This window comes from Pelophylax lessonae, assembly GCF_965119305.1.
Source record: "Pelophylax lessonae genome assembly, chromosome: 3".
Taxonomy (NCBI): domain Eukaryota; kingdom Metazoa; phylum Chordata; class Amphibia; order Anura; family Ranidae; genus Pelophylax; species Pelophylax lessonae.
This window is the reverse complement of record NC_138770.1, coordinates 81,874,783-81,901,780: the sequence shown is the minus strand read 5'-3', so window position 1 is coordinate 81,901,780 and position 26,998 is coordinate 81,874,783. Positions and strand designations below refer to the sequence as shown.

The window sequence follows — 26,998 nt, the reverse complement described above, 5'->3', positions numbered from 1 at the left end:
CCTCATAGACCACTTCAATCAGCGGTTTGCAGCCTTGTTTACCCCCGAACAAGTTGTCTGTGTTGACGAGTCCCTGATTAAATTTACTGGCCGCCTTGCTATGAAACAGTACCTCCCCAGCAAGCGTGCCAAGTACGGGGTCAAACTGTATAAATTGTGTGACAGGGCCACAGGCTATACAGTTAGTTTCCGGGTCTATGAGGGAAAAGATAGCTGTGTGGAGCCCCCCAACTGCCCAGACTACATAGGGAGCAGCGGTAAGATCGTTTGGGACTTGGTGTCACCCTTATCCGGAAAGGGGTACCATTTGTACGTGGACAACTTTTATACAAGCGTGCCACTATTTAGTCACCTTCTCGATTTACAAATTGGCGCATGTGGCACCGTGCGACCTAATCGCCGGGGCTTCCCCCAACGGCTTGTAAATTCCCGTCTTAGTCGGGGGGCGAGAGCCTGCTTGAAAACGGACAAATTGCTTGCGGTGAAGTGGAAGGATACACGGGATGTTTATGTTCTGTCCTCCCTTCACGCAGACACGACGATCCAAATCACTACGGCAACTGGCGTTGTGGAGAAACCCCTCTGTGTCCACGAATATAACCTTAACATGGGAGGGGTGGACCTTAACGACCAGCTTTTGGCGCCGTATTTAGTTGCCCGTAAAGCCAGACGCTGGTACAAAAAAGTGTCTGTTTACCTTTACCAATTGGCTATGCTGAACGCCTTTGTCCTATACAGGGCGTCAGGACGAACTGGATCTTTCCGGGAATTCCAGGAAGAGATCATCCTTGCCTACCTGTACCCAGGAGGCATGCCTGCCCAACTTCCCCTTCCAGATGCAGTGAGCCGGCTGCATGAGAGGCATTTTCCTTATGTCCTCCCGAGTACCCCTACCCAAAGATACCCCCAAAAAAGATGTCGTGTCTGTAGCAGGCGCGGATTTAGGCGTGACACCCGTTATTATTGTCCCAAATGTCCTGACCAACCTGGTCTCTGCATCGGGGAATGTTTCGAGCGCTACCATACACTAGTGGAGTATTAGCGTAGGGTACAGCACGACACAGTGTAGGGCACATAAACACAGGGTCTCGAAAGATGTTGGATGTCCATCGACATTTTGAGAGACCCAAGCTGGAAGAGAAGATCGCAGAAGATCGCAGTCCCAAATCAAGAAACAGTTAGAAAAATAAAAGGATCCAAAAACTGTTGTGTCAGTAATTTTATATGTCCTTCTCCTTCCTACTGTACTTTTTTCAATGTCCTTAGTTTGTTTTTTCATTCTTTTGTGACCTGTTTCTCTTGCAGGTCCCTCGTCGGCTACCACGCATTGATTTTATATATTCTGACACAAACAGCGTTTGCGCTCAGCATATATGGATACCTTTGCTGATAGCAGCTGTGGTGATTTTCTGATTTCAGCACTGCAGTTAAAATCCTATTTTGGTATACGTGGATAGCGCCGTGTATACCCATCATTAAATTCAGTGGGTGGTTGTTTGGGCGGTTAATGATGAGAATCCAAAAACTTTTGTTGTGTCAGTCATTTTATATGTCCTACTCTTCCTACTGTACTTTTTTTTAATGTCCTTTGTTTTTTCATTCTTTTGTGACCTGTTTCTCTAGCAGGTACTCGTCGGCTACCACGCATTGATTTTATATATTCTGACACAAACAGTGTTTGCGCTCAGCATATATGGATACCTTTGCTGATAGCAGCTGTGGTGATTTTCTGATTTCAGCACTGCAGTTAAAATCCTATTTTGGTATACGTGGATAGCGCCGTGTATACCCATCATTAAATTCAGTGGGTGGTTGTTTGGGCGGTTAATGATGAGAATCCAAAAACTTTTGTTGTGTCAGTCATTTTATATGTCCTACTCTTCCTACTGTACTTTTTTTTAATGTCCTTTGTTTTTTCATTCTTTTGTGACCTGTTTCTCTAGCAGGTACTCGTCGGCTACCACGCATTGATTTTATATATTCTGACACAAACAGTGTTTGCGCTCAGCATATATGGATACCTTTGCTGATAGCAGCTGTGGTGATTTTCTGATTTCAGCACTGCAGTTAAAATCCTATTTTGGTATACGTGGATAGTGTCGTGTATACCCATCATTAAATTCAGTGGGTGGTTGTTTGGGCGGTTAATGATGAGTAATACTACGCATTATTCCTGTGCTGATTTCTGATAGGTTCTCTTTTTTTCCGTTCAGCCCACAGGCTGCATGAAAAAAAAAACAACCTATATGCCAAACAAGGACCAGCAATGTACTGGTACGTTGCTGGACTTGGAGTGGTTATACCAGGATGATGCCTGCAGATTTAGGCATCATCTTGGTATCGTTTTTTACAGCCAGCGGTCGGCTTACATGTAAAAGCAATCCTAGCAGGTAATTGGCCGCTAGACTGCTTTTACATGCAGTGGGAGGGGCCTCCCCCCCCCCACCGCCGCCTTCCGCAGCCTTCCGTGGTTTTTCTCGGGCTCTCCTGTCCCACCGGTTAACCCGAGAGTGCAGCCGGTGGTTCAATTGTCTAACCATAGAGCTAATTGGAGAAGAGAATGGCTCCAATCATCTCTATGGCCTAAGATGCCGGAGGCTACGAGCATTTCATGACTTCTGTTTCGCCAGAAATAAGCAGGGCCATTGGGAAATTGGGAAAGTATTTTATCACACCAATTTTGGTGTGGTCAGATGCGTTAAGGTCAGAGGAGAGATCTAGAGTCTAAAAGACCCCAATTTTTTTAAAAAAGAGTACCTGTCACCACAGATTGCTATCATGGGGGATATTTAAATTCACTGTGATAACAATAAAAATGATTTAAAAAAAAAAAATGAAAGGAAAGGTGTCAAAATAACATAAAAAAGCAAAAGCAAAAAAAAAAAAAAATTGAGCCCCCCCCCTTTCCCCCGGTGCTTGCGCGCAATGGCGCACGCAAGCGGTGGTCTAGTGTCATATGTAAACCGCAATTGCAGCATGCATGTGAGGTATCGCCGCGATCGCCAGATCGAGTGCAGTAATTCTTGCAGTAGATCTCCTCTGTAAGTCTAACGTGGTAACCTGTAGAGACTTTTAAAGGTTTTTAAAAATGTACGTATGTTTTTGCCGCTGCGCAGGCATGCGCAATTTTTAAAGCATGTCATGTTAGGTGTCTATGAACTCGGCATAAGATCATCTTTTAAATTTTACCAAAAAAATTGGAATTATATAGTGTATTTGTGCAATAAATTAAAAAAAAATGTATTTTTTTCACAAAAATTGCGTTTGGAAAATCTGTGCGCAAATACCGTGTGACAAAAAAATTTGCAACATCCACCATTTTATTCTATAGGGCCTCTGCTTTAAAAAAATATATAATGTTTGGGGGTTCAAAGTAATTTTCTAGTAAAAAAAAAATATTTTTTCATGTAAACAAAAAGGCACAGAAAAGGCTTGATTTTCAAGTGGTTAGAAGAGTGGGTGATGTGTGGCTAAGATTGAGCATAAAATGCCGGGACAGTTCAAACACCCCCCAAATGACCCCTTTTTGAAAAGTAGACACCCAAAGCTTTTTTCTGAGAGGCATGGTGAGTCCATGGAGTATTTTATATTTTGCCACAAGTTTCGGGAAAATTATTATTATTTTTTTTGTTGTTGTTTTTTTACAGAAAGTTGTCACTAAATGATATATTGCTCATGCATGCCATGGGAATATGTGAAATGACACCCCAAAATACATTCTTTTGCTTCTCCTGAGTACAGGGATACCCCATGTGTGAGACTTTTTGGGAGCCTAGCTGTGTACGCGACCCCGACAACCAGTCCACATCTTCAGGTTTTCTAATGGCGTAAATTGCTGATTTTACCCCTGACTACCTGTCAGAGTTTCAGAGGCCCTGAAATTTCAAGATAGCACAAAACCCCCCCAAATGACCCCATTTTGCAAAGTAGACACTCCAAGCTACTGGCTGAGAAGCATGGTGAGTCCATGGAATAGTTTATATTTTGCCACAAGTTTCGGGAAAAAAATTTTTTTTTATTTTTTTATTTTTTTTTACACAAAGTTGTCAGTAAATGATATATTGCTCACACATGCCATGGGTTTATGTGAAATGACACCCCAAAATACATTCTGCTGCTTCTCCTGAGTACAATGATACCCCATGTGTGAGACTTTTTGCCAGTCTAGCCGCGTACAGGACCCGGAAAACCAATGCGCACCTTTTGGCTTTCCAAGGGCGTAAATTGTTGATCTCACTCCTTACTACCTATCACACTTTTGAAGTCCATAAAAAGCCAAGATGGCACAAAACCCCCCCAAATTACCCCATTTTGCAAAGTAGACACTCCAATCTATTTGCTGAGAGGCATGGTGAGTATTTTGCAGCTCTAATTTTTTTTGGAAAATGAAGAAAAAACAGAAAAATGCATTTTTTTTCCTCTTTTTTCAATTTCCAAAGCTTTGTGACAAAAAGTGAGATCTGCAAAATACTCAACATGCCTCTCTGCAAATAGCTCAGGTTGTCTACTTTCCGAAAAGGGGTCATTTGGGGGGGGGTTGTGCTATCTTGGAATTTTAGGGCCTGCGAAACTGTGACAGGTAGTGCAGAGATGACATGAACAATTTACGCCATTAGAAAACCTGAGTGTGTTGATTGGCTTTTGCGGTCCTGTACACAGCTAGGCTCCCAAAAAGTCTCACACATGGGGTATCCCCATACTCAGGAGAAGCAGCAGAATGTATTTTGGGGTGTCATTCCACATATACACATGTCATGTGTGAGAAATTTATCTTTTAGTGACAACGTTGTGTAAAAAAAAAAAAAAATTAAAAAAAAAAATTGTAATTTTCACAAAACTTGTGGCAAAATATAAAATATTCCATGGACTCACCATGCCTCTCAGCAAACAGCTTGGGGTGTCTACTTTCCAAAATGGGGTCATTTGGGGGGGTTTTGTGGTATCTTGACATTTCAGGGCCTCCTAAACCGTTAGAGGTAGTGAGAAAATGCAATGAAAAATGTACGCCCTTTGAAATTCTGATGGTGGTGATTTGTTTTTGGGGACCCCTACACAGCTAGGCTCCCAAAAAGTCCCACATATGTGGTATCCCTGTACTCAGGAGAAGCAGCAGAATATATTTTGGGGTGTAATTACACATATACCCATGGCATGTGTGAGCAATATATCATTTCAATGACAACTTTGTGTAAAAAAAAAAAAAAAAAATTTTTTTTAGTCATTTTTCAAACACCTGTGACAAAAAAATGAAATATTCAATGAGCTCAACATGCCTGTCAGGACATTCCTTAGGATGTCTACTTTCCAAAAAGTGGTAGTTTGGGGGGGTTTTGTACTGCCCCGCCATTTTAGCACTTCATGAAATGATTGGCAGTCAGAAATTAAAGCTGCGTAAATTTCACTATTTACACCATAGTTTGTAGACGCTATAACTTTTGCGCAAACCAATAAAAATACGCTCATTGATTTTTTTTTTGTCAAAGACATGTAGCTAAATATATTTTGGCAAAAAAAAGACATAAATTGAGTATATTGGATATTTTTTAAAAGACAAAGTTGAAAATGTCATTTTTTTGCAAAATTTTCGCTCTTTTTTTATTAATATCGCAAAAAATAAAAAGCGCAGAGGCGATCAAATACCACCAAAAGAAAGCTCTGTTTGTGAGAAAAAAAGGACGTAAATTTCGTTTAGGTACAGCATTGCATGACCGAGCAATTATCAGTTAAAGTCACGAAGTGCCAAGTTGAAAAAAGGGGTCTGGTCTTTAAGCTGCAAAATCCTCCGGTGGGAAAGTGGTTAAACTGCTGCAAAAAAAAAAGAAAAAACTTTACCCTACAAAATAGCAGCATAATGTGCTAGTATTCAACGCATACTAGCACATTATGAAAGGCGTACCTTAGAACGAAGCCTTCCAGCAGCGCGCTGTCGGTGCCCGTTTAGTAGATAGTTATTTTACCTACAGGTAAGCCTTATTATAAACTTACCTGTAGGCAAAAATTACCAAGTGGGCTTTACTACCGCTTTAGGGCTTTAGAACCACTAATTAGTATTAGTAAGATAACAGATGCTTTTGAGGCTTCCTACTCACATATTTTGCTTCATAAACAGTTAATTTTTAAGTTGCACTCCAAGTAAGTAGAATAAAAAAAAACAAAAACGTAAAATCAATTTCGCTGATGTACATTGACGGACACAACTCCAGATTCTTCTTAACCACTGGGTTATACTGCCCCCTACAGGAGTAAGACACTAGGCAGGAAAAAGCTTGACTACACCTATGGTCAGTCCCAGGGGTTATACATCCACTCTCAGCTATAGGCTCCACAGAGGGGAGGGTGCTGTGTCCGTCAATGGACATCAGAGAAATGGATTTTACGTTAAGTCAAAAATCCCATTTTCTTATTCGTTCATTGACAGACATTGATGGACACAGCTCCTGATTCCTAACCACTGGGACGTCCCAGAGCAGTGTTAAACATGAGGGGTAGAAAAAAAAAAAACAGAAAAAAAAATCCCAAGGCTAACCATAGCCAATTAGGTACCATAGCTTTACCATAAACAACTGGAGCTCACCTGAAAAAAACAATACACCCTCAAAGAGGATCAGGTCCTCTTAAACAGCAGCCTGCAAAACCTTACGGCCAAAAGAAACATCCGCAGATGCCAACACATCCACTTTATATAAACTTTGTAAAAGTGTGCACCAACGACCAGGTGGCTGCCTTGTAAACCTGGGTCACCGACGCATGATGACGGAAAGCTCAGGAGGCACTAGGTGCCCTAATAGAGTGCGCCTTGACAGGGAAAGGAGGAACCTGACCCTTGATTGAGTAGGCCTGAACCACTGTCTGATCCATCTGGAAATGGTCACAGAGGAAGAAGACAACCCTTTGTGAGGTCCGTCCGTGAGCACAATAGAGAGTCTGACTTCCCAAAAGACTCCATAGCTGCCAGGTACACCCTAATTGCCCGGATCCCATCCAAGCAGAGATGTATAGTAACGAAGTAGAACTACTTAAGTACTGTACTTAAGTACCGAAATGCGGTATCTGTACTTTCCTAGAGTAGAATTTTTTTCTCCTACTTCTACTTTTACTTCACTACATTTTTTCGATGATTTTGATACTTCTACTCAAGTATTTTTTTTTTGTGCTGCATAGTTACTCGTTACTTTTAAAAAAATTACCACTGCCAGAACAGTAGATGGCAGGTTGCATAAAGCTCAAAAAAATGTGTATAATGTCATTTGTAAATCAGCGCATACGAAAATAAAGGCTGTGTATAATAAAAGCTGGTATACCAAATCTTTCCAATAAAAAGAAAATATGAAACAAACAAATAAATGGTGCTACAGCGCTTAAAGTGCATCAAGAAACTACTAACAAACACAGGTTAATCATTTGAATAAATCATTTGAAATAATAAAAACAATATGATGTTCATACTTTTGACTTCTTTCTTTAATAACTACATAACACAGTACTTGTACTTCTACTTTCAGTACTTGAGTAGAAATTTTTTTTCAAAACTACTGGTACTTTTTACTTTTAGTACTTAAGTAGCAAATTTTTTGAAAAAACTACTTGCAATACTTAAGTAAAAAAAATGTTGAATACTTTAGTACTTCTACTTAAGTAACTTTTTCTGCGAGCACTTCTACTCAAGTAATTTTTTGATCGAGCACTTGTACTTTTACTCAAGTAGAAATTTCGAGTACTTTATACAAGTCTGCATCCAAGGCATGCAAAGCAATTTCCTTTGGATGCTTAGGCTTGAGACACAGGGAAGGCAACACAATGCCTTCAGTTAAATGAAAGTCAGTGACCACCTTAGGAAAGAATGAAGGACAGGGACAAAGCACCACCTTATCCTTGTGAATCCCCATTAGGTGAACGATCAGATAACTCCGCCAGTTCTGGACACCCTGCGCGCAGAGGTAAAAGCCACCAAAAAAATGCCACCTGAGACAGCGAAAGCAGGAAAAGCTCTTGAATATTTTCAAAGGGAGGCTTCTGTAGAGCTGAAAGCACCAAATTAAGATCTCAGGGTGGCAACGGAGCCCGCAATGAAGGAACCAAATGTCGCACACCCTGAAGAAACATATGCACCTGGAAATGGCCAAAGGTCTTGGAAAAAAAAAAAAACACACCAAAGCCAATACCTGGTCTTTGATGGTACTCAAGGCCAATTGCTGTTCAACCCCCCATTGAAGCAAGGTTAAGAGCCAATCCACCGAGGAGCGAGGATGAACCTCAAGAGAATCACACCACGCAATGTACATCTTCCACGTACAATGGTAGATCTTCCAAGAAGTAGATTTCCTAGCTTTCAACAGTGTAGGAATCACCAACTCAGACAAATCTGTATCCTTCGCACCTGGCGTTCAACAACCAAGCCATCAAAGTCAGTGACTGTAAAGCAGGATGGAAGATTGGTCCTTGGGACAGCAGATCCTCCCTGAGAGGAAGTCCCCAAGGAGCATCGACGACCAGCCATACCAGATCGGTGTACCAAGACCGGCGAGGCCAGTCTAGAGCCACTAGAATGACCGGAATCCTTTCTGCCTCGATCCTGCACAGGAGTCGTGGCAGGAGTTCGAGAGGACTGGAACAAATCGGTAGCCCACCTTAGAATGCCAGCTACTTACTGAGCCGCCAGGACACTTCTTGTGCCCCCTTAGTGATTTACAGACCACGGCCGTGGCCTTGTCCGCATGAATTCGTACCGGACACCCCTGAAGACGAATTGTCCAAGGAGCCAGACAAGTCTGATCGCTCGGAGTTCCAGTACATTAATCGGCAGTCTGGACTCTGCAAAGTCCAGATCACCTGAGCACGACTGTGCTGAGGACACCTCCCCACCCAGACAGGCTGGCATCCGTGGTGACAACCATCCAGTATGGAGGGGGGGGGGGGGGAAGGATTTTTCCTGTTTAAGCACTGGAGAATGAAGCCACCTCTAGAGACTGAGATCCTTGTGCAATTTAATCAGAATCTCTTTTGCAGGGATCTTACGTGGAACTGTGCAAGCAGACCAGTCTACACCATCAGGTCCAGCACCCGCATGCAAGCCCGGATGGATGACCGTCTGCTGAACAACAGAAGCTGAATTGCCTCCTGCAATGTCTGGAGTGCTTCCAGGGGAAGAAACTCTGGCTGAGGCTGAGTTCAGAGTAAGACCCAGATTATCCAGTTTGAGGACAGAACCAAAGCAGACTTGGAGAGTTCGGTTGGATTCTGAACCTTCCAAAGAGTTTGCAGAGTAGTCTCCAGATGTCCATCCGAGCAGTCGGAGACCCTGCTCGCAGAAGATCGCCCAGATACTCCAGTACCGCGATCCCTCGCTGACTCAAACAATGACGGCATCAGGGCCAACACTTTTTTGAAGACCCAAGGAGCAAAGGCGAGACCAAAAGTCAACGACACAAAGGTATACTGCTCTTCGCCCATGGCAAAACAGGGGGAAGCGCTGGTGACTGGCACATATTAGAATGTGCAGGTAGGCGTCCTTGACGTTGACATACCCGCACAAAGCAGTTTATCACCAAGAGGTCCAGAATTGGATGTACCTTGCCTTCCTTCCTGAGAACTGTAAAGAGGTTTGAGTGAAAACCCCTGAAAAGTTCCGAAGTCGGGACTGGAACAATCACCCCTTAAAGTAATAAGTCTTGTACTACCCCAAAGAGACCCTGTAAGCGATCTGGAGAGAAGTGCAGGTTGGAAGAAAAGAACCTTTCCGGAGGTTAAGACCAAACTCGATCTTATATTCTGACCGAATAGCTTTAGAGGACCCACGCGTCCTGCACCAGGGAGGTCCATGGACCTGGAAACCAGCGAAGACGTCCCCCCACCCCAGATATGGGCGAGGGCACCCCTTCATGCAGAGGCAGCCTTGTCCACAGGTCTGAAAGAGCCAGCTGATGGCTTGCCAGACCAGGTCCTCTTGGAACCTCCAGTGGAGGCCCTGATCTTGAGACCCTGAGGGACGAAAAAAACCTCATGAGCCGAGGAGAATGGTCCACGTCTACGACGGGGCTCCTTGCCCTTGGTAGCCGGTGGAAGAAGAGTACTCTTTCCCTCCGAGACCCTTGATGTCATCCAAGGAAGCTTTAAACAGGGGATCTCCTACAAGGGGAGATCAGATGAGGCTCTTAGAAATCAGGTCCGCAGACCAGCATTTCAGCCAGATAATCCCTTGAAGGACCACTTCTGATACAGACAGCCCAAAGATCAAAGGAGCCAAATCTAAAGAAGCATCACAGAAACTGTAGCCCCTGGATCAACTGCTCCGCAAGACAGGGGGAAGCCGTTTCCCCTCCAGGCCCCGACGCAAAAGTTTGCCCCACTCGGTCAGAGTTTGCGACACCAGGGCAATAGTAAATACTAGCCTAAGTGCCGAACCAGCTATAGCGAACATATGGCAGGCCAGAGCCTCCACCCTCCTATCAGCTGGATTTGTAAAGGCCGGGGACTCCTCACCCAGAATGAAGGTAGCTTTATTTAAACAGGAAACCGACGAGTCCGCTACAGGTGGGACCGTCCACCTTTTTAAGCAGTTAATCCTCACAAGGATACCGCAAGGCAAAAACACAACGCTTAGGAAACACTGCGATTTGACAACCCCACTGTTTTGTGACAATGCTGTCAAAGTAAGCAGAAAGGGGAACACCCTCGCCACTTTGGAGGGCCTGTGGGGGCCGAAAAGGGACCAGCACCTCCGATGACGAAACCTCCATTTTTAAAATTTCACGCACTGACACAAACAGTGTACCCACTAGCGCCTTTTCATGCGCGGCTAGACGAGCAGAGGAATTATCCTCGCTATCTGAGCACTCATGGTGCATAGAACACAGACCCAGCAGGGTGACTCGCATCCCCAACAATTTCAGGATCTGATGTATCAATCAGGGAAGGGCCCCTGACTGCGAATCCGCAAATGGGATGCCATCCGAGGGCCCACCAATTGACCACCTACTGGACCCCACAAAAAGGGGACAGGAGGACAAGCCCCTCCATAGGAGGCCCACATAATCAGAAATAGCCTCCTTAAAAGGTGGCTGCTCGCCATGATGCAGATGCACAGGCAGTGTACCTCGATGGTCCCGCAGCGCTAAAAAGGGGCAGGTGCCCCACACAATGGAGGCAAGACAAAAATGAACCACCTCCACAGCGCCACCCCTTCCAAGGGATGCGCCAAGCTGACCACACGGCCTAGCAGGCCGCAAGCAACGGCCAAAATTTTCTTGGGAGGTCCAGCTGCAAGTGCCCGGATCCCAGTCCGGCAGATGCCCAAAGTAAGAGTGGGGGCTTTAGCCAAACACTCTGGGGCCGCCGCCCCCCAACAGAAGCGTCCGACTCAGCCGCATTGGCCTAGTAGGCCGTAAGCTGCGGCCTAAATTTTTGTGGGTGCCCAGCCGCCTGGAGGCGAGCCACAGTGAAGCTGACCACCCAGAGGCAGCAGAGGGGAGGGCGGATGCCCAAACGGAAGGCAGTGGCTTCAGCCACCCTCACAGGGGCCGCCCCACAGTTTCCGACCACTAGGCCGCGGGCTACATTTTTGGCCAGATCCTGCCCCGTGCGGCACGGACTCGCGGATGCTAAACCATCCGCTCCCCCAGACCAACAGCTTCCACAGGGAGCTCAGGGGACATCCCTGCACTAGTCACCAACCCCCAGGGTGGCAGGGAACCCAGCTCAACCCCTCGTTGCGCACCAGGAAAAGCCTGGTCAGCAGCAACTCCCAACAAGCCCCCCCCCCTTAGAGCATGTGGCAAAAGCCAGCTCATAACTTCGGCCAGGGAGGGGAGGGCCGAGGGACCCACAGTGACCACCGAAAGTTTAGAGGGGCTAGGGGGATGGAGGGGTTCCACGGTCCCAGGGAGGGGCCCACTTCCACCCTAAAACCCTACAGGAGTAAAGGGGAGACAGCTACTTACCATACCAGGAACAGGGTAGGCCCCCGCTACGGACAGACCATCACTCCATCTGAATGTGGGTGGCTGTCGGCCAGGAGGAACGCTGCGACTCAGGCCAGGTCATATGCACCCTCGCGAGACATTTAAACTTGCAGGCCAGCCCCCGTTCAGTGGGGCTGCCACGGCTAACCTAGCGTGGAGCTGAGGCCTACGCGTGCTCGCTGGCCAGACTGGGGGGACCCTCTTGATCTAGATTAACCAGTCCGTCAATTGAAGTTAGATTCTCACAGGAACAAAACAAAAGATAGGAAAAAAGATCCAGTATTAGATGCAATTTACCTTCCTTCCTGGGAACAGGTTTGGGTAAAAACCCTAAAAATGAGGTTGAAACCGGAACAAACACCCCTTGAAGGAAAAGGTCTTGTACCGCCCCAAACAGGCCCTGTAAGCGGTCTGGGGACAGGCGCAAGTTGGAAGGAAGAAACCTTGCCGGGGGGAGTGAAACTCGATCTTGTTGCTTGACCGAATGATTGTGGACCCACTTGTCTTACACCCAGGAAGTCCATGGGTCCAGGAAAAACAGCAAAGACGTCCCCCCATCCCTGATACAGGTAAGGGCGCACCTTAATGCAGAAGGAGCCTTGTGCCCGGGTCTGGAGAAGCCTGATCTTGACTTGCCAGACCAGGTTCATTTGGATCCTCCAGAAGAGGCCCTGAAAGGCTTCGACGCCTTGTTAGTCAACCCTGAGGGACGAAATACTTCTTATGAGCTAAGGAAGTGTTGCCTTATGAGTTTATGTGTAATCTCCAGTCATGTCCGCCCTTAGTTAAGTCTCCATATCAAAAAACTCTCATTAAGATATGCAATGAAGATTGACTATCGGTTGAAGGGTTGGACAATAGGCCTGGGAGATGAACCCTGCATCTTAATTATCATTTTCAAAGTAAATTAACAGGTTCTCCCCCCAACAGAGAGGAGTGGTTAGCAAGGAATTATGCTAACCTAGGGGAGGGGGAAGTTGTCCTATCCTGAACCAGATACGCCCAGAGGGAGGAACAGAGCAGGATAGCTGAACCAATCAGAATAGCCCTATACAAGGCAATGCAATATGGTTCTATATTAGCAATGGTGGAAATAGAGGGACTTCCTGTTTTTGCATGGCAGACCAGGAGGAAACACTCAAGTGAAGGGTAACTATGAAGGTTTAAGGTAGACATGGCTTGTCCTCTTTGTGTCTGTGTTCTTATATGAGTATCATACTCTATTTGTTAATTTCTAGGAATATTTTCCATTTTGTTGTATGTACCATAGTTAGATTGTTGTAAATTAATTTAGGCTTTCAAACTATATACCAATAAATAATTGCCGTTTTAAAGCTTTCATTCATAGTCAAATAACTAATTTTTAACCCAAATATTGTCTGAGGTAAAGTAAATCTCATATCTTTCGGGTAACAGAAGGCAGGCCCACATCTATGAAGAGGTTCCTTGTCCTTAGTAGCCTGCGGAAGAAAAGTACGCTTGGTTGCAGACCCAGCAAGGGGACTCAAGTCCGTGGTGGCCGAATCAGATTCAGGATCTGAGGAGACAGATGAGGCAGGGGAAAGGGGCGGCTTTTGCTAGCCCGTCACCCGCAAACCACCTCAACCCGGGACACAAGGGACTCCAGGACCGCCGTCAGTGCATAGATGGATGGTTGGCACCTGCAGCCTTAGAGAGGGGATCAGGTGGGGAAATGTGCTCAAAAGACTCCATGAGTCACCAGGGTAACCCCACAAAGAGTGTAACACACTGCTGAGGGATAACCCCCACTGCGCGGCAGCACCACCCGGTCGCCAGGCACAAAGTACCAAGCGATCCTCAGCAGAGAGGGAGAGGACCCCACCAGACTCCCCACCCACAGAAACAGGCACCTGCAGCCACCAGGGGGAATCTGTACTACACGTGCGGCGATCAGGAAGTAAAATGATCCAGGAGTGAGCACCAGGGAATGAGGATGGGCTTCCACCGCCGAAATAGCCACCCACAGGGCTCCACTGTCATGGCCCGCAGCTATTTCCAATGGCAAGCCAAAAGAAAAAACACCGGACTACACAAACATGTGTATATAAACACAGGCTACAACAAAATGGTGGCACCACGAGGCTTCCAAGGAGCCAGGAGGGACAGCAGGCCTCCAGGACAGATCCAGGCAGGACAGAAGCCCCCCCCCCATCGCCAGTTAGCGCCCTGCCCCTATCCCAGGAAAGATGGCCAGACCACTCCAAACGTGGGGGGGCAGGATGAGGGACTTGGAAAGGGGGGTTCCTGCGGGAAGGAGGGGAACCGACTGTCCCAAGGAGGGGACCAAGTCCACCCCAAAACCCTCCAGGCCAGTCCACGTCCAGTGAGGCTATGTCGCAGCTGACCTAGCGCGGAGCAGAGGTCTGCGCGAGCTCGATGGCCAGACTAGAGTGACCACTGGATCTAGATTATCCAGCCCGTTGCCCAGTCTGGCAGTTGATTGTAGATCTCACAGGAAACAATCCAGGAGAAAAGAAAAAAAATCTAAAAAATTTTGGGCAGGACCACAGATCCCAGCAAGGAAAATGGTTCTTACTCCTGACTAGGTTGAAAAAAAAAAAAAGTTTGTATAGCTGAGAGAGGGAGTATACCCCCTGGGACTGCCTATGGGTGTAGCCAGAATTTCCTAGTGTCCTACTCTACTCCTGTAGGGGTCAGTATAACCCAATAGTTATGAATATCAGTTGTGTCCGTCAATTAACGAAAGCGAAAACATAACATACCTGAAATTCTTTAAAAAAAAATTAAACCTGTTTGTGAATGCAAGCAGTATAAACATCTAAAATTTGACTTGGAATCCACCTCCTGCACAGCAGATTAGACTAGGAGAGGGTGTGCTTTATACACAAGGCATGTGTCATTAGGAGGGGAGAGCAGAGAGGATCTCAGTGTGCTGCTGCTCATTTACTGCCCAAGCTAAGTAAATCTCGCAACCTGATGAACCAAAATACAAATCCTTTGACTAAACAGCTCCTATTTATGTATTTCATCTATTTGTAAGTCTGCCTGAATTTGAACTTTAAAATTAGTATTAGAGCTCTGCCCCCCTTTACGGTCATGAGTGACATAATACATAACTCCTTAAGAGCAGTAGTGCGTTTTCGTAAAAATATGAAAGGAATGCAACATAACATTCTGTGTCAACCACGAGACCGTAATATTACCACAAACAAAATTAAGAATTGCCACATTTCCTGTAACTGCTAAAGAAAACGGAATTTTTGTAAAATCTTACCTGTAAAATTCCTTTCTCTGAGTCCTCCGACAGTCACCGCCATCTTCATATTCGTCACAATGGGGGGTATTAGACTTTGCTCAGAAGGAGTAGCTAGGCAACAGAATATGTTAACATTAAAGCTTTTAACATATCCCACCCCCAGGGGGTGGTCCCCTCAGTCAATACCCTCCTACTTCCTGCATCCATATCTCAGTTTCAGTGGAATAGCAGTAGAGTATATAACCAAACCCCAAAAGAGGGGCGGGGGCGGCGACTGTCGGAGGACTCAGAGAAAGGAATTTTACAGGTAAGATTTTACAAAAATTCCGTTTTCTCTTACGTCCTCCGACAGTCGCCGCCATCTTCATATTCGTCACAATGGGGACGTCCCAAAGCAGTGCAAACATGAGGGGTGGGAAACGCAGCCGCGCCGTAAGGCAACGCAGTCTCCACATCAAAGAAAGGAACCTTACCAAAGGAAGGAAACCATCTGGGCAACATGAAAAAAACTTGCTCAACAGGAGCAACAACCCAGGAAAAGCAAATAACCCAGGGATAAAACACGTATCCCAAAACAGCCAGGGGTCCAAAACAAGGGACCCTAAGGAACTGCCGCACTAAGAACCTTGCGGCCAAAGGAAGCATCTGCCGATGCCTGAACATCCACTTTATAGAATTTTGTGAAAGTGTGCACGGTCGACCAGGTCGCCGCCTTACACACCTGGGCCACAGAAGCCCCATGACGACAGGCCCAAGACGTACTCAGAGATCTAGTAGAGTGCGCCTTCACAGACATAGGGGGAACTTTTCCCTGCAAAGCATATGCCTGTTCAATGGTCTGTCTGATCCATTTGGCGATGGTAGAAGCCGACGCCGCCATGCCCTTCCGAGGACCTTCCGGAAGAACAAAGAGACCGTCTTGCGAAAAGACTCAGTCGATTTAAGGTAAACCCTTATCGCCCGAACAACATCCAAGGAGTGCAACCTCACCTCCTTCGGATGCTTAGGCTTCGCGCAAAGCGAAGGCAAAACAATATCCTCATTGAGATGAAATTCCGAAACTCGCTTCGGAAGAAAAGAAGGGTTAGGTCGCAAGACCACCTTATCCAAGTGAATAACCAGATAGGGAGACTTGCAGGACAAAGCCGCCAGCTCCGACACTATACGAGCCGAAGTGATCGCCACCAAAAAGGCTACCTTTTTGGACAACATAGACAACGAGATCTCCCTGATCTGTTCAAAAGGAGCACGTTGTAACACGGAGAGAACGAGATTCAAATCCCAAGGAGGCAGAGGTTCCCTCCTAGGAGGGACCAGATGTCGCACCCCCTGAACAAAAGTGCCAACCAAGGGGTTAGAAGCCACAGGACGTTGAAAAAGAACGGCCAGCGCAGACACCTGACCCTTGACCGTAGCCAGCGCCAAACGCTGGTCGACACCCGTTTGAAGGAAGGACAACACTCGAGAAACCGAGTACGTGCGAGGTGAAAACCCCCTGGACTCTCACCCGGCAAAATAGGCCTTCCAAGTACGGTAATAGACCTTCCCCGAGGAAGGCTTCCTCGCGTTGATCAAAGTGTGAATGACCTCAGGGGAGAGACCCCTATCCTTCAGGACCTCGGTCTCAACAGCCAGGCTGTCAAAGCCAGCGACTGTAAAGCAGGATGGAATATCGGCCCTTGAGACAGGAGATCGTCTCGAAGAGGCAGACGCCACGGGGCGTCGACCGCCAGATTCACGAGGTCCGTGTACCAGGACCGGCGAGGCCAGTCCGGTGCCACAAGAATTACCGTGCTGCGTTCCGAGTGCAACCTGCGAAGGAACCTGGACAGCAATTGAATCGGTGGAAACGCATACATCAGTCGGTACTGATGCCACGGGGCCACCAACGCGTCCGACGCGTCTGCCCGAGGGTCGCGCGTCCTTGCCACGAACTTTCACCTTGTTGTTCAGACGAGACGCGAACAGGTCCACATCTGGAAGACCCCACTTCGGGCACAACATCTGGAAGACAGCCGGATGGAGAGACCATTCCCCCTGATCCAGGGTCTGGCGACTCAGATAGTCCGCCTGCCAGTTCTCCACCCCCGGAATGTGAACTGCCGTTATCGCCGGGACGTGAGTCTCGGCACAAGATAGAATGTCGGCTACTTCCCGAGCCGCTCGGGCACTCCTGGTGCCCCCTTGGTGGTTGATGTAGGCCACCGCCGTGGCATTGTCCGTCTGCACCCGAACCGGACAGCCCTGCAGCCGGTCCGTCCAACGACGAAGGCAGAGATTTATCGCACGCAATTCCAGAATGTTGATCGGAAGGGAGGACTCCCCCTCCGACCAAGTTCCCTGGGCGGACAGAACGCCCAGAACACCACCCCAGCCCGACAGGCTGGCATCCGTGGTGATCACTGTCCACGATAGAGGACGAAAGGACTTGCCCCCTGACACCATCGGGGACTGGAGCCACCACAGAAGATCCCTTCTGGTGCGATGGCTCAACGAGATCTGACGATCCAGAGATTGCGGTCGCCCGTCCCACCTGGACAGGATCTCCGCTTGGAGACCCCGCGTGTGGAACTGGGCAAAGGGGATCGCCTCGAAGGCCGAGACCATCAACCCCAGACATCTCATGCACGTCCGCAGTGACGAGTGTTGAACGTCCCTGAGGGACCTGACCTCCTCCTGAAGAGTCCTGAGTTTGTCGTCCGGCAGGAAGACCTTCGCCTGGACAGAGTCAAGGATCATTCCCAGGTAGGGAAGACGAACCGACGGACCCAGCGTCGATTTTGGAAAATTTATCGTCCAACCAAACTCCTGTAGAGTTTGCATCGTGACGGACAGGTCCTTTTCCAGACCCTGGCTGGTCGCAGACCGAACCAGAATATCGTCCAGATACCCCAGGACAGAGATGCCCTGGGCTCTCAACAAAGCCAGAACCGGTGCAAGCACCTTGGTGAAAACCCGTGGAGCCGAGGCGAGACCAAAAGGTAACGCCACGAATTGGTAATGATCCTCCGAAATGGCGAATCGCAGGTACCTCTGGTGACCCTCGAAAATCGGGATGTGAAGGTACGCATCCTTCAAAATCGATGGAGGCCATGAATTCCCCCGGAACCAGGGCAGCCACCACCGACTGCAGGGATTCCATACGGAACTTGCGAACCCGTACAAAGCGGTTCAGAGCCTTCAAGTCCAGAATTGGACGAACCTTGCCCTCCTTCCTGGGCACGGTGAACAGATTTGAATAAAACCCCCGAAATCTGTCCCGATGAGGCACCGGAACCACCACTCCCTGAGCCCTCAGGTCCCGCACCGCTAGGTGCAGATCCCGCAAACGCTCTGGAGACAGTTGAAGATTTGAGGGAAAGAATCTGCTCTCCGGCTGAGAGAGAAACTCGATCTTGTAGCCAGTTCGAACGATCTCCTGAACCCACCGGTCCCGAACGCGGGCCAGCCAGGGTTGAAGAAAACCGAGCAAGCGTCCCCCCACCCCAGAACTGGGTGAGGGCGTCCCTTCAGGCCGCATTGTTATGGGCAGCGGGTCCGGACTGACCGGACTTCTGCTTACCAGACCACGGCTTCTTTTGGGAGCCGTGACCCTTGAACGGTTTGCCCTTGTAGTGCGACTGAAAGGCACGAAAGGACCCCTGAGAAGGCCGAAAATTAGTATGCTTCTTACCAGGAGCCCCCTTCGCCTTGGGGAAATGGGGCAAGAGCGTGCTCTTACCGCCCGTGATCCCCTTTATCAACGTATCCAAGGATTCCCCAAAAAGGCGAGATCCATCATAAGGCAGATTGGCTAGGGTCTTGCGCGAAGATTGGTCCACAGACCAACACTTTAACCAAACCAGGCGGCGAGACAACACCGCCACACTGTGTACACGTGCAGCCAACGGCACTAAATCCAAGTCCGCATCACACAAATACATGACACCTTGATGGATTTGATCCACCATATCCAATGTCGCCGGTGAGGCCGAATCAGCCACTAGGACGCGCCTAAGCACCTGCGTCCAACTCGCGACAGCCTGGGCTGCCATAAGAGAGGCAAACAGAGCTTTAAGCATCGAACCCGTAACAGAATAAGTATGAGTAGAGACTCCAGTCTCCTATCCGTGGCATCTCGGAACACCGGAGTATCTTCTGCAGGAACCGCAGTGGATTTATTCAAAACCGCTATCGCGTGATCCACCGGGGGCGGCACACACCACCGTTCATCAGTGGTAGGCGTGAAAGGATAACGCAGCCTGAACCTACTTGGCACAGCAAAAGGTTTGCGTAAATTGCGCCATTGTTCCTTAACAGCATGCTGAAAATCATCAGTGCAGGGAAAGACCTGCGATGTCTTGCGTCTTTTCTGTGTCCCATAAGCCGCCAGGGCAGCAGGAGGACACGGTTCATCCTGCAAACGCAGCGTTTGTTTAATAGAAGCAACCAATTCATCCATGATTGCAAGCTCTTCAGGCGAGCCAGGGGGAGAATTATCAACCCCTTCAACCTCAGCCTCGGACCCCACGAGATCCAGGGAGGAACGGGACCCCGATAAGGAGATCCCAGCCATAGCAGCCCCATCACCATCACCCTCTGAATCAGAGGACATTGAAACTCTGGGTCTTTTAGTGGATTGAGCAGCCACAAGCATCTGCACCTGAGCAGCAAGGATAGCCACCACCTCAGCCAAATCCCCCCCTGGGGGGAAACAGCAGTCCCCTGGCTACCCACCAAGGTGGCAGGAAATTTGCCTTCCTGAGAATCCATTGCCCCAAAAAATATGCTGGAGAATAAAGGGTTAACTGCCCCTTTAACAAGCACGGCTAGCGCAGCCCACCACACACACACTAGCACAAGCAGACCCCCACAGGGATAAAACTGAATACAGGCAATGGAAATAGGAAGAAGAGAGGATTAAACCTGAAGAGACCACTGCTGCTGCTGCCTCGATCGGTGCACCCAGGAAAGAGGAAGTGATGAGTCAGGGCGCTCTATTAAAGCCTATGGAAGGCTACAAGAAAATGGCCGCCCGCATGGCAAACATGCGGCCGGGGCGAGCGCAGCCAGAATGGCGCCGAAACCGCCGCTCCCCCACTACTGTGAGGACCGCAGTATAACACTACAGCATGTAAAAATCATGGCGGACCGCCGCAGCGATCGCTGTATTGTGCCCAAACATGACAAAACATGCCCCACAGCACACAGCCTGTCACACATCCCACAGTCTGACACAGATAGTGCAGCACAGCCCCCCCCCCTGCAGCCCACAGCCAGAGCGATAGGGAGCCAAACAGTGTGAACAGAGGCAGGTTACACAGTCCCAGACTGACACCCCCCCCCCCCCCGACAGGTCCCCACACAGATACACTTACCTAAATGGCGTGGGGAACCCGCACAGGCGAACAAGCCACTGCACATGTGGCAGGGAGAGTCGCATTCAGGACGCAGAAAAATCAGGGTTAAGAAACCGCACAGCGTCCAGTGCTCACCAAGCATCCCTGCACCGAACAGGGATGGGTCGTTCACTGTGCCAGGAGCGTTACCTGGCTGAACGCTCGATGGCAGGCTGGGAAGCCACTGACCCACAACCTGAGACCAGGGGAATCAGCCCGAGACCCAGCCCGCACGAATTCTCTTCATCAGAAGAACTAACTAATGCTGACAAAAAGAACAGCTAAGGAGAGAGAAAAAACTCAAACAAAAAAATCAAAAAAGAAGATAAAGGCTGAGGCAAAATGCCCCAGCATAGAGAGATCCAGCTACTCCTGACAAGCTAGACATTGAAACTGAGATATGGATGCAGGAAGTAGGAGGGTATTGACTGAGGGGACCACCCCCTGGGGGTGGGATATGTTAAAAGCTTTAATGTTAACATATTCCTTTGCCTAGCTACTCCTTCGGAGCAAAGTCTAATACCCCCCCATTGTGACGAATATGAAGATGGCAGCGACTGTCGGAGGACGTAAGAGAAATATAATTTCTGGCTTGCCCCCATAGCCACAGCTTTACACAGATTAATGGGACCTTTCTAGATAGAGCTAGAAGTTGAAACTTTCTATCCTATTGCTGTGTCATCATTTGGGGTATTTCTACATCTATTTAACATGGCAAGTGTAAGGGGAAACCACTCCTGGGTCATAGTGTCAACATTTGCGTCTTCAGTCTTTAGCATTACATATAATGGTGATGCCAGGATTGGAGGTCCCCTATGCCTTGTAAGGCACTATTCTTGCCTCTCCTTACTTTAGCTTAAGTTAAATAAGTTTTGGCTAAGGATGAGCCTTTAAGGATAATTTCATTAGTAGAAATTAGAGGGCGACTATTAGCTCACAGAAGTTTGCTATGCTGATTTTAAGAAAAAAAAAAAAAATCCAGAGTCTTATTACCTGCAAACTAGCCATTTTTTGCAGAACATAACATTTAAAATGGATTCTGCTTTTAAAGGTTCCCTGCATTGTTTACACAGCTTTAACCCATACGCTATAAATGTACTTACTTGCACGAATCAACGTACTGCTGCCACGCTGTCTGTAAAGCGGTCATACAATACACTGTAGCAGGCACAAGATATCTGTGATGGAGGAGGAGCAGCAGCTCTTTTAGATACTCTATAAACTGGTGGACAGAGTCAGGAATCTGGGCATTTAGCTAAAAAGAGAAAAGAATAAACGGTGATTGAACACACAAAATGCATCTTAAAAAGGGACTCATGCCAATCTACTTGTTGCTCCATCTAACAGTACCTGTCCATAGAGGTTTATTGCTCCCTTTCTTGTCACAGCTACCCAACAATCCCTACAGAGCAGCAGTGAAAACTCTATACAAAATAGGCATCCTTTCACTTTTCCTTCCTTCATCCCTACTTTTCCTATTGACAGGCAATTTTTTTTTTTGGCTGTCCTCAATCTCCATAGGGCAAAAAACTCTCTACTTTTATTTGTCCAGTTATACTCTATACGGAGATTCACATCCTTCATGCAAAGACTCAGTTTCTGACCTTTTCTGATTACACCCATCTCTGGGATATCAGTCCCCCCCAAAGATCCTCCATAGGGTAGAAAATACTTTGTTCCTGATCTTCTCCCTTCCTTTCCGATTACAAACATCAATTAGCAGGATAAACACTTCCAAAATGATTCTCCAACAGGGTTTCTCAACCTGCGTTCCTTGGAACTCTAGAATTCCGGCAGAGGTTGCTAGAGGTTCTTTGAGTAATGAGTAAGATGCAATGGAAGATGGATTGATAGAACTCGGGTATTAGCAGATTTATCAATGCTTATAAGTGCTATATGCCGATCATGTGAATGAGAGGCCTAAAGTTCCAGTGATGTCAGTCTTATTGATGAGGTTTTTCACTGAATCATGTGGAGTTAAAACTTTTATTTTTTGGTGTAACCGAATCAAGAGCTATGTGGATGTACATATTACAACCTTTGGATTGAACATAATTTTTGTGGACTTCATGTGACTCTTCTACGAATGGATTTTATTTGTGTTGAATCTTAAAATTTTGGTTTTAGTTATTTCTACACCAAATTTGAATTTGCTTTTCATGAGCAATTTCTGCCTCATAATTTCTCAATGACACCATTGATCTTTTTAGCTACCTGTAAGAGGGCAATTTTTCCCAATGATCACAAATGTAAAACATTCTGCCCACTAACCATCACTCTAATGTGTCACAAATTGTAGAGATAGCAACTTTTAGCAGGGGTTCCTTAAGACCGAAAAGTTATTTCAAGGGTTCCTCCATGTTGAAAAGGTTAAGAAAGTCTGCTCTATAAGAAGAAGAAAGTCTGCTCTAAGAAAATACTCTATTCATGACCTTTACTCTATCTTTCTAGATACATCCCCCCCTCCATAAGAAAAAATATGCTTGAAACCCCTCTACCTGGGATATCACATCCATCTCTCTAGCATTCTGAAAACATTTACCTTAGCTTAATTGATTCACATTTATGTCAGGTAGTTCTGAACAGTGTAGGAGGAAAGCAGGAAGGAGGTCCGTTAACATATATGAGCAACCTACCCACTGAATAAACCCTGGCAGGTTGTCCTTAAGGTATACAAAATAAGTTGAAAAATGCTGTGCAATGTAAATGGCCCCATCACGGCTCTTCTCCCATATTATTTCCAGCCCTGGTCCCAACACCTCCACTGCCTGGGAATAATACACAGGAACGTTCCTCTCCAACCAGCTGCACAACATATAAAAAAAAAAAAAAACAGTCAATTACAGCACAAAGATAAGGTTTAACTTTTAGTGACCACAATACACCATAATAAAAAAAAAAGTTGTATTCTGTGAACCACAAAATTATATCAGGAAAATATTCTACAAGGAACAGTGCCGACTGTTTCATTGGCTTCAAAACTGCTTTACTCATCATACAAGTGTTAGGAAATATAAAAACAGCTTGAACAGGTAAAAAGCAGTTCAGAATGATCTCAAATGTTTCAGACTAAATGTCAAAAGCATGCTCATTGACACAAGCCTAAAGCCTGTTGACACAGATGAAGGATGTTCAGTTTACTCACTTGTGTCCATGCTGGGTGTAGTGCGACACTTTGCTCCATACCTGCTGTGACGCCGACAACACACCCATCTGCTGCAGCATTTTCACCGTTGAAGAGGCTGCAACAAGAAGTCAGGTGTCAATACGGGCAATCTTTAGTTTCAGATTAGAATGTAACTGAGAATGTATCAAAACCAGGCTTTCATTGTAATTCAGATATTCTATATAACATCCCTGACTTTGTAGAGAAATTACTACACATCGGTGTAAAATTTGTACATGGGCACACCTAGAGATGTGAGGGCCCGGAAAAAAAAAAAATTGAAACATTTCAGGAAAAAAACGTTTTTCCGTTTTCCTGAAGGCTTTTTTTTCCCCAAAATTTAGAAAAATTGAAAAAAAAAAAAAAATTGTGGAATATTTTATTTTAACATGATGAATAAAATATTTTATGACAGGGTGTTCAAATATTTTCCAAATCATTTCTAAAAAAAATGTATATCAGATTATTCTAATTTCTGAGTGAGGACAAGCAAGTCCTAGGTAACAAACTGAACCCTCCAATGCAAGAAAAGTATGCATTTCTTCCTTTAGGATGTGCTGTGCTGCTAGCTATTGTAACAAGAAAGGTTTCAGTTTTGCTTTTGCATGTTACAGCTCATTCAGATTGGCGCGACAGGATTTTGTGGGGCGACCTGTGAAGTCGCGGTGCACAGCTTGCACCGTGATCTCGGCGGGACATGCACGGACTTCATATAATTGAAGTCAATGCAAGTCGCCCCAAAGTAGTACAGGACCCTTTTTCCAAGTCGGAGCGACTTGTGTCGCTCCTATTAGAACGGGTCCTGTACTATTCAATGGCGAGCGACCGACCGCGACTTGTCAGGCGACCAAGTCGTCTGACAAGTCGCTCTAGAATGGACCCTTAGTAGGTTTGTTTGGTTTGTTCTATCCTGTTCACTAGGCCTCAAAAGCATTGGAAGAAAATAGAGAAACAAAAAAGGACCTGAAAGTTTATACTTCATTAAAAAAAGGTAAGAGTTTATATTAATCTGATTCTGGATCCAGAAAACGGAATCATTTAGCTACATTAGTTTATCTTTATAAACTTTTGTGTAAATAATAATTTAATTACCAGTAATGTGGTTCTTCCCCCAGTGACCCCCACACACAACCATAGGATTAGTGTCTTCTTAAAAAGTAGTCATTTTTTCTTGTTTTTATTTGCTACTCCCCTCAGAAAAATGGTGAGACCAACATCTAGCATATGGAGGCATTTTCACATTACAAGTTCTTCTGAAAAGAAAAATGTGATTTGCACATATTGTCAGATAAAATATGCATTTCCAAATGCTACCAGGATGACAAAACACATTGTTTGTCCTGTAGATATAAAAAAATCCTTCATGGATCGAAGTGAAGACGACAACAATGATGACAATGCACAGTTTTTCTGAACGTTCTTGTTCAAGAAGTCCTCTTTCTACTCCATCTAAAAACGTCAGCAGCAACACAAAGTGTTGTCCCATCAGCAGCATCTTCAAGTAAACAGATACTGAAGACAGCTGCATCAAAAAATGATTCACCAACTTCCATTTATAGACAAGATGACACCTGAAGATCAGGAAAAAAATTGATCAAGCTCTTGCAAGAGCAATATATTCTTCTAGAACACAGTTTTCAATAACTGAAAATACATACTGGCAGGAAGCTTTGAAATTATTAAGACTATCATACCTATTGCCCAGAAGACATTCTTTGATCAAGCCTCTTTTGGAGTCAGAATATGAACGCGTAATGGAATCGGTGCAAGAAAAAAATTTATGAAGCACTGTGTCTACTTACAGATGGATGGACAAATGAGAGGAGAAGGAATTACCGTATACATTTTGTTATAACACCTCAGCCAGTTTTTTACAAAAGTATTGAAACAGGAGAGAACATACATACTGCAGAGTATATCCGCTGTAAAATCTGTGATGTCCTACAGAAAATTGAGAGTGGTGGTAAAGTATTTGCTTTGCTTACTGACAAATGCCAGCAATATGAAAGCAGCATAAATGGAGAAGTATCCACATATTACCACAATAGGATTAGGGATGCACCGATCCGATATTCGGATCGGAAAATCGGCCCCGATCCAGACAAAATAGCTGGATCGGAGATCGGTAAAGTTCAGCCGTCCCTCACGAGCCGATCCGGTTTTTGCTGAGTAACGGCTCAGCCATCCCTTATTAGGTGCAGTACTAGTATGGGATGGGAGCCGTTACTTCCTGTATAGTCCCGGCTCACAGGCGGAGTGATATCGGATGCACTCCGCCTGCGAATGGAGGAGTCACACACACGAAGCAGCGGCTTTGCTCTGTACTGCAGCCGCTTGCTTTGTGTGTAGCTCCGGATCGGTTCGGTATCAGCGATTTCACCTCGCCAGATATCGGTATCAGCTCCAAAAAAGCCGGATCGGAGCATCCCTAAATAGGATGTGCAGCCCATGGGCTAAACTTGCTTTTTAATGATATTATGAAGTTGGAGAACCTTCAAATGGTCTATAGACGAGCAAAAGACGTATTAAACATGTAAAAAGGTACTCATATTGTAGCTGCAATTTTCAAGAAGCAGCAAGTCGAAACAAATGCAAAGAATAGCATAGTTAAGCTGAAGCTCTGTAGTAAAACTCGGTGGGTTGGACTGGTAAACTCCTTTGAAAGTTTACTAAAAAAACAAAGAAGCTCTTCAAGAAACCGCAAGGCCCCTTTCATACTTGTGCGACTTCAAAGTGGCGCAATTTTACGGCGATTTAGATGCAAGTTTAACTGGGCTTGAATGTCTTTGGCCTTAAAATGCTTCAAAATCGTGCCAAAGTAGTGCAGGGACTACTTTGAAGTCGCTGCGACTTCAGGTCGCACAGATATGAATGGTACTTATTGGAAATAATGGACGACTTGTCATGCGATTTTGCAGTCCCAAACCGCATGACAAGACGCACAAGTGTGAAAGGGGCCTAATAGTTGAAGATCTTAAAGTACCGAGGAGTGAAACACTGTTCTTGATCAGGATGTCTTCTAGGTTCAGCTGCAAAATTCCCTGAAGATGCTAAAGCCAATTGCTGCAGCAATAACTGCATCTGAATCAGATCGTGCACTTTTTGTCAGGAATTCCTTATCTAATGACCAAGATAAAAATGGATTTTTGTAAAATCTTACCGTAAAATCCTTTTCTCTTAGCTCATTGACAGACGTAGTCCTCGGTGATACACCACCTTCGGGTTATGTTGCCTCCACAGGAGCAGGACTAGACAGGAA

General features: G+C 46.2%; 1 protein-coding gene across 1 annotated transcript in view; it reads right to left on the bottom strand.

The window, feature by feature from the left end:
* Positions 1-26,998, bottom strand: part of TMEM214 (transmembrane protein 214) — a 108,139-nt gene that overhangs the window by 3,934 nt on the left and 77,207 nt on the right. Inside the window, exons 12-14 of the mRNA XM_082249332.1 lie at positions 23,719-23,815; positions 23,210-23,378; positions 21,677-21,828 (exon numbers count right to left, since the gene is read on the bottom strand). Coding sequence (XP_082105458.1) covers positions 21,677-21,828; positions 23,210-23,378; positions 23,719-23,815 — 418 coding nt within the window. The remainder of the gene's footprint in view (positions 1-21,676; positions 21,829-23,209; positions 23,379-23,718; positions 23,816-26,998) is intronic.